Source organism: Rhipicephalus microplus, unplaced genomic scaffold, assembly GCF_043290135.1.
Source record: "Rhipicephalus microplus isolate Deutch F79 unplaced genomic scaffold, USDA_Rmic scaffold_13, whole genome shotgun sequence".
Taxonomy (NCBI): Eukaryota; Metazoa; Arthropoda; class Arachnida; order Ixodida; family Ixodidae; genus Rhipicephalus; species Rhipicephalus microplus.
Window position 1 is genome coordinate 30,091,180 of NW_027464586.1, and position 14,107 is coordinate 30,105,286.

A 14,107-nucleotide genomic window follows, 5' to 3' on the forward strand; every position below is an offset into this window, starting at 1 on the left:
ATCGCGTTCGCAAATGGTGACGTCAATACTGGCAAGGCATGAGCTAGGGAAGCCGAATGCAAGCGTCTGTAGTGGAATACCAACTAGACCGACGAGTTGCGATTGAAGAACTTTGATCGCATTCGAAAATGAAGACGGCGCTCGGGTAACACCTATGAGACGCAAGCCGAGGAAGCCGAATTCAAGCGTCCTACAAGCCTCCCGCCTCCCATGTCCTGGCGTTTATAAGAAACGTTTACTCGAGCAAACGCTACTTCGAGTTTCGCTTCAAACCGCTCTTACAGCACACCCGTCGACAGCCGTTTCAACAGGGTCAACACCGTGCGCAACACTGTTGCTTCGCATCCCATGAGGGTTCCCTTTGGGGAGATGGCCCAAATTTTAAAGCGAAAACTGTTATGAGACCACAACTCGGGTCACGCGCAGTTGTCCACCGCCGCCGCTGCCGGTGTCCGTAACCACATCTCGCGAAATCAGAAAAAAAAACTAGCACCAATGACACAGTGGGGCTCGAACCCGGGGCCGCTGGGTGCCAGCAAATAACGTACCACTCAGCTACGCCGGTGCTTGTGCTTGTGACTTGTTGGAAAACTTGCCTTAGGCAGGCTTGATGTCGGGAAAGCAATCGCCTTTATACGACTTATAAAGCGTTTTAAAACTGCGAAAGAACAACTAGTCGTCGCACAATGTGAATGGCGTAACGCGTGGGCCGTCCAATGCTCTAGCCCCATACAAAACTTGTTCTTGTGCTCCTATTGACTGTGGCGCATACCCACTTCAGCCATAACTTCTCTTCGTCGTCAGCCACTGCATGAACAATTGTCATAAAATCCCTTGCAATTGTTTAGCGGATTCCACGCTTCTCAGAAGAATAAAGAAAAATAGCATAGCAACTGCCGGCCTCCTACAAAGAGATATATAATTAATGTCCTAGTACGTATCAGGCAAATGCGGTTGCAGCAGTAACCCAATGAGTGTTTTGTAAAGGCTCTGAAAGGCCTCTTTTCTAGTTTTCGCTGTCACTGTGCTACGCCTTCCGCGTAGGACAGATTTAAAAAAAAACAAATAGAATGTCAAGCTCAGGCGTAAATTCACTTTATTTTCAACGCTGCTAGTTTGTCGTTGTTCCACTTGAATTTCTATTTATTATGTGTTTTATAATTTTGTTATTAAAACATCCCTATCTAAACTTATTAGGCTTGTAAAACAAATGTAATGCTAAGCTAAGGTACCGTCCGTTTCACGGCTAAAACCCCGTGGTGGGCGGCATCAGGCATTTAAGGGCTAACCAACCAACAAGTCAACCAACTGCTGTTTCAAGATACCGCAGGCCCTCAGAGCGCCTCTGTGTGACCACCGTAGTCTACGGCAACTTTCCAGCACACTCACGACATCACGTTCAAATCTGAGTTACAGAGCCTTCGACGCGATGACGACGCTGTCTTCTTCGGACTTGTTTGTTTGGAGCACCACAGGAATATTCTACCTCATCGTCTGGAGGATTTCCACGTCAAGTCGAGTCACGCGTTAACGGCTTTCCTCCGACCGAAGCCGTCCGTGAACGGGGTGCGTATGCGCACCATTAAGGCTTCATTCACCATCACTACCTTCCAGCTTAGAACACGTGCCCTCTTAATCATAACATTTTATTCCCCTTTTTAAAAGCTTCTTCTCAGAAAGTCTTCACTTATTCCTCAGGAACGCAGCCGAAAAAGCGCTGTGTTTGTGTCAAAAAACACCAGAATAAGTTCACTGCGCTCGTTTTTAATGTCATTGATGAGTATTCCTATGTGTCGTGGTCGCCAGTAGATCGGTCGGTCCGGCCAATGTTTTAAGGAGAATCTAAAGAACGTAAATTAAAGGTGTGAAACAAAAAAAGCGGATCAAACGGGCGAGCATTGCAAATGCTGTTGCTGTACTGCTGATTTGCACGCACGTAGTTTTGTAAGAAAGAAAAGGATAAAGTTGCGCACACTATATGTGGAAGATTTCTTTCATCCACAGAGCAGGGGACTACTTTGTTAGTAGGCTCTCAGTCGTTTTGTTGGATGCTAATATTTGAAAGATTTCATTTATTTAAATACACTGAAATTTGGGCGAGCTGATACTTGAGCATAGCGGTATTTAGAGCCCGTAAACAGACAAGAAACAAAGGAGAGAGTCAAACAGACGAGCGCTCCCTTTAAACTTGAGTTTATTCACAGAAAATGTCTGCTTTCATCCTACAGCGAGCATGAAAACTCATTCGTAAAACTACAGTCTAAAAAAAAAACGGAAGACCACTAGCACCTCAGAGTTTAAAAACGCGAAAAACCCCACGTGTCTCCTACTAATGAAGACATAATTCAGAAACAGCAAACAACTGAGGTGAGAGACCACACATGTCATGGCAAGCAAGCTAGTGGCTATCGCCAGCCTGCTTTCAGCATCGAAAACGTATCAAGGTAAACTACTTGCTTGTTAGCAGGTTATTAATTGGCTGGCTGACACACGTGGAAGCATTGTTGTGAATGTAGAATGGCTATTTCTCTTGTGGTCCTTTGTTTGTGCCGGAAAAGAACGGAAGTATCGCTAAACTCTGGAATTCACCCACATTCTTTACATTTCCGCGCAAGGTGTGACTATGGTGCGCCTTTTAAGGGAGCTGTGATGCTCCCTTAGACTGATATTCAGGCAGAGGACCCTCTGATCTAAATAGTGTTGGCTACATGGAAAAGGAGTGCTACAAAAAATGTTGGCAACACAGGAAGCAAAAAGCGTTGTATGGTTAATATTTTATGGGGACAGATTCGGCAGTTTTTTGTTGTGTAGGCACTTGTGAAGAGCCGGACGAATGGAGCCTATCTTACGTTTCGGTCCAATCACCTGGTGTAACAATTTCGAGCTGACAAGCGCAATGCGTAGACGAGGCATTCATGATCACGTCTTCGAAAATTTTCAACGCTACGCCCCGCGGAAATGAGTCAAATTTCAAGGTGAACGCTGATCCGCCTCCTCTCTGCCGGCGCACGCCTGGAGAATGAGGGCATGACGTGGGCGTATGAATGGCCCTACGTACACAGCAATGCAATGGCGTTGCTCCTCTACGTAGACGACTCTGCTCTGACGTTGTCATCAGTATACCACGTGACATGGCAAAAATTATTTAACACAACATCCGTAGTTTATGCGTTTGTTGCTTTAGGAGATAATCAAAATTTGAAATAAATAATGAGATGCAATAAAAATTTTGCGCGTTTTTCTTTCATTTTTTTTCCCGTGAAATGCTACGAGATACGAGGCTAATGTGCCGGCGTTTTGCATGAGTTCGTGTCCCCGCGGTCAGCGCATTCAGCAGACGACCGCCGTGGAACGCTCCTACGCGTTCGCGCACTCGTTGTGCTCATCTACTCTACCGCGTCTAAGCCAGCGTTCCCAAACAATCCCACAGAAATAGGCAGAAGGCCACAGAATAACGCTGGTCAACAAAGCTACGGCGCTCGCGCTCTTGGGGGTTAGACTTGTTTGGGCACGTCATGCGCACGTCACTTTTTGGTCGGATTCCGCACGGGGTGGGGAAGAGATTTGGTTTGAGGAGGCTACGCCGCAAGGGTTTCGAGCTCGCCTTCTCTCAACCTTGTTTCGCGCCGCTTCAAATACCTGTTTATTCCGCTCGTGATGAACCGATTCGAAAAATTTTTGTGGCAAAATGTTCCTCATTGGACGCTCAACAACTTCCAATATCTAACTGAAAATTGGTATGGGGGCCTGGTGAGTGGCTCTTTAAAACCGACGTCCACGTTGTATCGGAAGGCCACCTTCTTCAGCCCATGAAAAAGACCATGAATATACATATTGACGGCGTTCTCTATTCTCTCCTCAACTGGAGCAACTATTTGCTCATCATTCGTTTTTGCCTTGATGAGCTTCAGGCATTTTTGGCTCGCCGTGGTGATTCTGCTTTCAGGGTAGCCAGCTTCGCGCAGTTTCTTTACTTAGCCTGTTGCACTTTCGTGCATCAAATGATGGCATGGTTTTGTGACCGCTAAATGGACGCAGTTGAAGGAAATTGCATTTTGCCAACTTGAAGTGCGCAGAGCGGTAATCTGGCAGGTATTTTGAAGAGCGAGGCTCGTATTTCCAGCACACGTGTGAACCGCCTAGCACGAGGTTCAGGCCGAGGAACAGAATGGTTGCGTCTTTTGGGGTTTCGAACGAAAACTTAAGGCCTAAACCCTCTTCCCTGAAGACATTCAACATATTCACTACCTGGTGGCTGAAATTGAGCGCGTCAACAAAGATGATATAGTTATCCACGTGCCTCATTATATTATGTGCCAACTCACACAGGGCTTTACTGACGGCTCTATCAAGCTTACCTAAGGAAGTGTGGCTAAAAATTAATGGACCTCGCAGTCCAATGCACACACAGAAACGCTGAGCATGAACAGCCTTCCTTCCGAAACATAAACCTGGAACGGAGGGAGAAAAACAGCAGCTCCACGAAACTATTTACAAAAATGCTCCTCCTGGTATTAATTAAATCTCGTTGTTATTTTTCGGGTTCACTCGCACATATCGGAGGCGTAAATGTTTCAATTTTGTGGTCATGTTGATGTGTGTGTGCTTGTGTTTTTTATTTTGCGAAGTGCTCATCTGTTACGTTTTTTTTTTTGTTGTTTGTTGCTCTTGTTACTCTTGTATTTTCGCACGCATGCTCCAAGTAAATTTCTCTGCCAGCCAAAGAAATCGTTAAGATTATAGCAAAACACACAGGTGGGCGAGTTGGTTTGTGTCCATATTTTAACGTCTTTAGCAATAAAGAGATAAAAAAGACTGTCTGTAGTGCTCGTCTGTCTATTTGTTGTTCTGTTTTTTTGTGCGTGCTAGAAAAGCCATAATTGTTAAGATTGTCTTCATCGCTGTTTGTTCGTTCGAGCAAAGCATGATTATGATGGGAACCGAGCCGAATACCTTAGCCGAACCACCGCCGCGGGACATGCATCAACTCATGCACGTTCCTTAGCATCCCGCGTCGTCGTTGGCACCAGCGTCAGTTATAGAGTGAACTGTATTGTTCGTGTTGTACGAGTAATTTTGTCGTGATGTTCAAGTATAGTCGGGAGCATTCCAAAGCCTAGGCCCGGCCACCTAAACCTGCTGGTTTCTGAAAATAAAGTTTATTTCTCCTCGTCCGATACATTTCGGTGGTTACATATGCAATGAACAGGCTACGTTAACAAAACTCGTATGGCAACATTGTAAGCTACATGGATGACATGACACACGTGTCATTTCGTGAAGTGTGAAAGCAGCGCCTTGAACGTGTCAAAATAAATTGATCTTTTGAACAAAGACACTGTTCAATTGCTTTTTACTTAACCAGTTGACAACTGTCTTTTTGGAGATAGTGCTTTCTGACAGTGCTTAGTAATGTCATGACGATTTGTTATCTTAGGACAGGGGGAAAAATTGTTGTCTCGGGAACCATCATGCCAATTAACACTATCACGCATAAGGTTAATGTCCTAAAGCCACGATATGATTGCCAGGAATGCCGTTTGGGAGGGCGCAGGAAATTTCAATCATCTCAACTTTATTGCAATGTCATGAGGCCAATTTGGCATACCCTGGCACAGCAACATTCGTGTCATATCTCCCAATTTCCGATATGCGTGAATTCAGTAGCTGAATAGTATAGTATTCATTTATTTATCGCAGGTCTGGATTGATGCTGCCACGCAGATCTTCTTTTCTTATGGCTTAGGACTGGGCTCCTTAATAGCGCTAGGCAGCTACAACAAGTATCACAACAATGTTTACAAGTAAGTGCTCCTCATAAACTTTTGTGCTCGCGCAAGTGTTGCCCTTCACTTACAGAAACGCTGCAAAAAGCGTAAGATGTAGGCATTTCTTCAGTTTTATTGCACGCCGTAATTTAGTCGTATCTATTTTGTGAATTACTGTACACTTTCGTGTAGCAACAAAAGGTAGAGTGAAATCGTAGGCTGAGTATACGCCTTGTGGGATTCGGTTTTATAAAAAGCATTCGGCGAGAAATTCTCTCTAAGGCGTTGCCTCTCTTGGAGCAAAGCGTTGGGTGGATCGGAGTGTTCTTCTAGGGGTATTCTATAGCTTTATGCGCATTGTGGGTCTACCAGAAAAATCAAGTAAACTTGCACCAAAAGGGTGACTTGTGGCTTTACGTAACATCAAAAGTCAAGTTAGAATCACAGATCAAAACACAGTTTTAAGAAAATTAAGGCTACTTAAGGTGCGATAATGTGAATATTGTTGTATATTTCGTTAGCGTAGGCCTTCGGAATCGTGCAACGCATGAATATAGGTGCGTAAATTAAAAGAATGGAGACAGATTTGTTATTAGACTTGAATAATGCAGAAACTACACTGAAAACAAACTTGATGTTTACTCGACAAGACGCCTGTACGATTAAGTTAAACGTGTAATGTTTACTAGTTCTCTATAAAATTAGATACGCAGTGTTGAAACCATGATAAACGCTGCACTGACGTTACGCCTCCATAGGATCTTCTTTCAAAGCAGTTTCAAGACCTTGTGGTGCTCCAATACCTAGCTTGCCATACAGAATTGTTTCACTCGATTCCCTCTCGATTTCCAATGTTTATGGTTTATATTCGTCGGGTCAACGCTGCCGGTGTAAGTTTTTTTGAACGCTTTGGCATTTAGCTCACGAAGGTGCGCTTTTGCTCTTGCTAGGTTGATACAAACTCTCCCTTACCTGTGGCGCAAACCTTCATTGCTAAAAGATTGCTAGTTAGTAATTCATATTCGTTGAATAAACTATGAGAGCGAGAGAAGACATAGGATGGAGGAAGAAGAGCACTCGTGTTGTGTGGTTCTGCTTTCGTCGAGTATGTGTTCCCGCGCTCCCAGTTCGCTACGCTAAACGAATATGCGTACCTGCATACCGTGGCTCCTGGTATACGGTTACTTGTCAAAGGTTTCTGCAAGAGTTTGACGATGAACACGACAAGTTTTTTGCGTAATTCATACTCGCCAAACCGGCTCTTGCAGATGGCTGTATAAAGAACTGTTATATAAAAGCAGTAGATGGCTGGATAATTTACATTACAAGCTAAATAACAGAAGATTTTCATGGTTATTAGTGCATAATTTCCATATACATCAATCTTAACTTATGAACTTCAAACTTAAAAATCCACAACCTTTTCTTCAAGTCGATGATGTAGAAAAGCACCGAGACGCAAAATGACTCATTCTTGTCTTTGTCAGACTAGAGAGCTGATTACCCAGCAAGACAAACTTCTGTAACAACACTGTAATCGTTATTATCAAAGGAGGCTTAATTGCTCACTTTAGTTCATTTTGCTTACTAAAACACTCAAGAACAATGTGTCATTTCAAACTCTCGTTTCAAAGCAAGGCACCCGGTAATTTATTTCTTTGTTTTTAAAATGTACTTCCAGGGCCCAAAGGCGCTACAGAAAGGAGTGATGTGAACAACTGTAATTGCAGTTTAGAAAAAAAGAGAAACAAATAAATTACATGGAATCAGTTACGACGAACTTGAAGTCTTTTTGGTCCGTCAAACAGGTGATGGAGGTGGGAAGGTGGTTCCAGGCGGTGCTTGTTTTTGGCACAAATGATTTGCCATAGAGTCTGGTGTGACAAGATGGTAGGTTCACCTTGAAGCGTTGATCGGTCCTTGGTGATATGGCACGAGGTGGATGAAAAAAAGGCATCCTTCAAATGGATGTTCTAATGATAGATTTTCTGAGAAAAGTTACAGCGAGAAAATTTGTGGTTTATTGAAAGATCAGGCTACTTTAAAGCGCCCTTCATGGATGTTGCATTTGTTGTAATTATATAAGATGAAACGTGCTGCGTGATTTACAGTGACTTCGAGAGATTGAATGAGAAAGACATGAGTTGGTTCCCTTATGGTGCATGCCTACGCTAATTTAGGTCTTACCAGTGTTTTTTAAGTGTTCGCTTGTGTGACGATCGAGCAGAGAAAAAGCTCACGTATTCTGTGTGTTTATTTCGAGAAAATTGAAAAGTCATGTAAACATCAAGGTGTTAATAATTGTCAACAGATGGCAAATGAATGGTATTGAGGGAATGTGTACGCATAAGTGGGTAGTAGTGCGACGTGAAACTTGTATGCTCTTGCATTTCGATATGAGTGTCATGAACCATACGTTGCACCATACGAATATACTATTTAGGTCACGTTGAAAGTAAAGATTATCGATATTACTTGTTATTTTTTAAAAGACGATGCAGTCATCTTCAAAAACGCCGGCAGCAAAAAAAGAAACACAACAAGGAAGACCATTTTTTTAAGTTAGTAGAAGCCGGGGCTTAAAACGGACCTTTGAAGTACACCAGTAGTGTCTGCGGAACTAGGGGAATAAAATGATTAGCTGTCATGTACAGGCTGCGGTAAGGGAGAGAGCTGTTAATCCATGGAAGTACAGTGGGGTCGACGTTGAGCTGAGCACGTTTGAAAATGAGTAGTTCGTGTGAAACGGAGTGAAACGTTTTAGCGAAATCTAAGTGTATTCAGCCAGTACCCAATTCAATATCTGCGTTAATAAACAAATCGTCAGTAAAACACAGAATCTGTGTTTTGCTTACAAATGCCTTACAAAACCCTTGCTAATAAATGCCGAAGAAGAAATTAGATTCAAAGAATTCAATGAGGAGCGAGTTTACGACATGCTTTAGGATATTAACTGGAATGAATGCTAACGATATGGGACACAGGTTTTGGAGGGAATGTCCTTCCTTCAATTTATGCACAGGGACCGCCTTCCCAGCCTTACAGCCAGATGGCAGTGTGGACGTCTGCAATGACTGTTCAAAAAGTTCTGACAACATTAAAAAAGAATAAACTTGAGTGCCTTTAACATTTTCGATGAAAAGCAATCTGGACCAGCCGATGATGATACTTTCAAGTTTACGAATAGTCAGTCTTTCGACACCACCTGAATCAATGATTATAGGGTTCTTTGGCCAGAAATTGGTGCTTGTTAGACGTGCGAATATAGTTGGGATGCTGTTATTAAAGTGTGGGGCAAAGACATTACTCTGAATGTTGCAGCACTCGCTACGAGCGACTTTCGCATTAGACTGGATAAATTGGATATGTCACGTTTTAGTCCCGATAATGATGCTCCAAAACTGACGTTGATCAGAGCGCAGCAGCGAAGGAAGAGTTTCGTTGAAAAATACTTTTTTGGCCTTCGAAAGCACAGTACAGAATTTTATGTTAAATGTCTGATAGGAAGGCCAATGGTCTGCTCTGGCTGATGATTTGCCGCATCTGAATAGATGCTTGTTTTTATTGTGCATGGGTACTAACATGCTATTGAACCACGGAGAACTGCGATTAAATTATACTTTCCTTTTAGGTATAAATTGGTCAATTAGGGCTAGCAATTTCTTGTTGTATTCTAATTCGTTCCATTCGTCTGATTGCTACCCAAAACGAAAAAAAAATAGGTCAACGAAAAATGTAACTCTGTATTCATTCCGTTAAAGTCCACTTGGCATAGCCTTGAACCATTTTCGTACTTTTCATGACGAAAGCCTGTGCTTTTAAAGTGAAGCGGATTATACGATGGTCACTAGTACCCGGTAGAGGAGTGAGATGTAGTGAAGCAAAGTCAGGTGTAGTGGTAAGTAATTGGTCTACTACGTTAGCGGAAGTGGGAATAACGCGAATAGAAAAGTCAACAAGCTAGGTAGTTTGTGCCTTACGTTAACCGGGTCTGTTTTCCACGTTATGTCTATAAAGGTGAAAAAACTAAAGATGAACAGAGGTGATATTGGGCATCTGATGAAGAGCTAATCTACAACACCATGCTGGTCATTGCAAAAGGATGATGATGATGCAGTTGGTGGCAATAGCAGAAAGAAACTATTATTTCATTTCGCGAGAATCAACGAGCACTCGAACGAATACAAGTTGAAGTGATGATATACCAGGCGTATTATGAAAAGAAGGATTATTGGCAACCGCCAGCAGAACACCCCCACCAGGCTGGTAGTTGTGGCCACAGAGGTGAAATTTCAAGCGCTTCTCACAATCCAAGATTTCTTGAATTTTTACCTTTGCAGAAAGCTAAGTCTCTTTCAGGCCAAGGACGTCCGCGGAACAAGAGTCAAGAGCAAGATTTCTTCAATTTTCTACCTTTGCAGAAAGCCAAGTCTCTTCCAGACCAAGAATGTCAGCGGAAAAAGATTCAGTAGTAGCAGGCAGTTCAACGTGTTTATTCAGAACGCTGCGCACACCAGAAAAGAAAAGAAAAAGAAGCGTTTCCTGCGTAAGAACGACACGGGCATAGCTATCAAGTGCTATAGGCTTTGTATCTGGTTACTCGCAGAACTGCTTAGCTTTTCTGAGTATTCCAAGCCCTTTGGCATGCTTTCTGATAGAAAATTAGGTCCAAGCAATTTGAAAGCTGCTGCTTACCGGCATGCGCATAACTGCTCTTGCCAAATTTCTACTTTTCTGTGCCGATAAAACTTGGAGTTCATCGTAGCGTGTATGCAAAACCCGGTTTTGTCATATTTAATTGGTTGGTTTTACGGGCCATGATACGCGCATCAGACATACGGAAATGAGCGACTGCAAACTATTTCGACCGCAAAAGGTGTGCGCCAAGTTTGGCCTCATCAAAACGTGATTTGTTTCCGTGACCTTATGTTTCGAGGTTTATAAGCGACGACAGCGGCTGATCATTTAAGCAAAGCCATCAGCGCTGCTTCTTTTTACGGGCGTGAATTCTGTCATTGTTAAAAGAGAATATTCTCCTCTTTTGCTGCGCCAAGAATCTGGAATATATTCGCATAGTTAACTACACGAGCACTTTGGAACACCTTTCATCAAGCATGATCATCCAATAAGAAGAAAAACGACAAGAATGCAATTCTCTGGCGCAGGCGCTACGAATTTTGTGGTGGAACATTTCACATGCTGACCAACAGCCAAAAATTTAATGGCGGAACCAGCTTTGCGTTGGCTGACAACTTGGAATTGAAGGCTGTTTGTTTTTTAAATGAACGCAGGACTTTTTCAGGTACTGCACTTCCAGGTAAGCCACTATGCGGGGCTGGCTTTCCTGTTGAACTGTTGGATTCTGTTGCTGGAAGCTTTATCATAAAATTGAATGCCCGAACAAGACTGGCCCCTATCAAACCAGATGCTAAAGTTGCTCGGCTCATGGTTGTCCAATATGTGCTTGACCTCCCCCACCACCTCGAAAAATTGCAAGGAAGCAGTCTTGTCATTGCTGGGCGTCAGAGATCTGATAAAAAATTATTAATAAATCTGCCTGATTCCGCTACATTCTGAAGCATATCCGCTAACTTTTATGCTATAACGTACTTTACTTGCCCTCAGATATCTTGTAATAAAGAGATTTTTCATTATTAAAAGTTCCCCAGGACTATGGGTTCTTAGATGTCATGTATATGTCTTCAAAAGAGTGTAGCTATAGAATACTGAAGGCTTAAGTTCTGCGCTTGTCGTTAACCTTATCACAGACGAGGCTGATACTTATAAATTTTCACACTGATGAATAAAAGAAAAAAGCATTCGCAGGTCACCCAAAAACCTCGACGTCTTCGTTACCACATTTAATTTTGACACCGTCTTCACAGGACAATGGTACTTGTTTATCGTAATCATCACTGTCATCATCAGCCTGACTACACCTCCTGCAGAGCAAAGACATCTCCCATTGTCCGCTAATCAGCCCGATCATGTTTTATGCTCTTACTCTATACTTGCGAACTTTTTATCACATCGCTCCACTTAAGTGGGCGCCCACCTCGCGCGTTAGCCTCCTTTGGAAATTTTGTCAGCTACCCTTAATGATCTGGGATAGTCCTCCCTACGCTCTACGTGCCCTGGCAATGTTTATTTCTTCTGTAACGAGGGCAGTGGGCATGGAGCTCGAGTATAGAAAAGGAAGAAGACTTGCTGTGATCGCAGGCTTGCGTTCAGTTAGCGCTTGCGCTATAAAGCTTTCGTCCGCCGAGTCAACTCCTGCTGATTCAACACTCCGTTTCAAGTGGTGGAAGTGCTGGGATACATCTTGTCCTCACCCTGGAACTTCGCAGCCGCACACTCCAACCGCCTTCTGCAATGACTGATCCGGGACCGTCTCAGGCCGCCACTCCAGGTCTTGCACCCATACCTGTCTTCTGCGCTGGCGCTCTCCGGCAGCGCAACCCCCCCCCCCCCCCTCATATTTGGTGGCACAGAGGACCAAGACGTGGACAACTGGATTGCCGAGTATGAACTGGTGAGCACGTACAATAAGTGGAACGCAGCCGATAAGCTGACAAATTTGTGTTTTTACCTGACCGACGTGGCGAAACTATGGTACAGGAATGATCAAAGTAATTTCAGCACCTGGTTGGAATTGGCAAAAACCATCTCGGAAGTCCTTGAACGTCCTGCTGTCGGCCGCCTTCGTGCTGAGCAGCGCTTGCGTGGCAGAGTACAGAGAACAGATGAGACTTTCACGAGCTACATCGAAGATGTGCTCTTCCTCTGCCAGCTCGTCAACCCGACTCTGGATGAGGCAGGCAAGATAATAAACATCATGAAAGGAATCGACGACGGTGCATTCCAAATGCTTGCTGCGAAGTGTCCCCAGACGGTCGCCGGGGGGATTCAGCTCTGCCAAAGTGATGATGAGCTGCGTAGGCAACGTGCTTCCACACGTTGCACCCTTATCGCTGATGGCACCCTTATCGCCTTCGCTCCGCCAGGTCATTGAATCGCAAGTTGCCGAACCATTGCCGCTAGCTCAGGCTCCACCATCTGTTACCGCACCACTAACATATGCAGCCGCTGTTGCTCCGCCACGTGCTCCATCGTCTCCGGCTATCTACGAAGCGACTCGCCACGTTTATTCATCGACGCCACCTGCCCGCCCATTGACTGTCCCGTCTCCGGCTGTATACGAAACAACTCGGAACGTTTATATGAAGCCGCCGCATGCATGACTGTTTCCGGTACCTTTTACAGCGACAAGTGCCCCTACCGTCTGCCAATGGCGCACTCCGGATAATCGGCCAATATGTTTTTCATGTGGCATTTCAGGCCACATAGCTCGTCACTGCCGCCGTCGCAGCTTCCCTTCTCATGACATTGCAGGGGCCTCACACTACATGCCCACTCAACCACGATATCTCGTTCCTGCCGATCTAGACGTAGGTACTGGTCGCTGCCCATCCGGCTCAAGCCGTTCGCCTTCTCCTCGTCGCAGATCTATTTCTCCAACGTTACGTCGCAACAGTCCACCGCGAGGGGAAAACTGACGGGTGCAGTTCCGGCCGCAAGAACTGCATTGGCAGCGAAAATTTCAAGACCTAACCGCTGTCCCCCGAACGAAATCGAACTCTATATTGATGACAATAAGGTGCACGGACTTGTTGATACTGGAGCTGCCGTATCTGTAATTAGCGAGAAACTGTGCCGAAATTTGAAGAAAGTGACCACGGAACTTACCGACCTATCTTTGCAAACAGCTACGTGCCATCATATTCAGCCTTCAGCTTTGTGCACTTCACGAGTCGTCATTCAAGGTGCGATGTACGTCGTCACATTTGTAGTTTTATTCCGTTCTTCGCATGACGCTATCCTTGGATGGGACTTTCTTTCGTCAAATTCTGCTTTGGTCCACTGTGCTCGTTCCGAACTCGCATTATCTGTAACGTGCTATGACCCCGACGATGGCGCTTCGTGTAGAGTGTTTGCTGCTTCTGACGTTGACATTGCGCCTTTCTCAGCTATTGTTTAATCGGTGTCGTGTGCCTCCCCTCTGAAATCGCCTGTGTTGTTTATGCCATCGGTCTTATCTGCGTGCCATCGAAATTTCATGCTTCCGTTTGCCGTCGTCGTTTTTCGCAACGGTCACGCTGCCATTTATGTGTGCAATTCCTCAGACAGCCCGTCATTCCTACTACGTGGAGAATGCCTGGAAAGCTACGAACCTTACGAGTGCATTCTTCCGGCTACTATACCCGATTCTACGGTTTTGCTCCCAATTTGTGCTGTCACTCCTACCAACACGCCTAATGATGTTCTCGACGTATTCTCGG

The 14,107-nt window shown here is 44.5% G+C and overlaps 1 protein-coding gene across 3 annotated transcripts in view; it reads left to right on the forward strand.

Annotated features, from left to right (window-relative positions):
* Positions 1-14,107, forward strand: part of Gat (sodium- and chloride-dependent GABA transporter) — an 879,924-nt gene that overhangs the window by 561,442 nt on the left and 304,375 nt on the right. For all 3 annotated transcript variants that reach the window (XM_037414907.2, XM_075882687.1, XM_075882688.1), the window contains one exon: positions 5,701-5,804. In XM_037414907.2, coding sequence (XP_037270804.1) covers positions 5,701-5,804 — 104 coding nt within the window. The remainder of the gene's footprint in view (positions 1-5,700; positions 5,805-14,107) is intronic.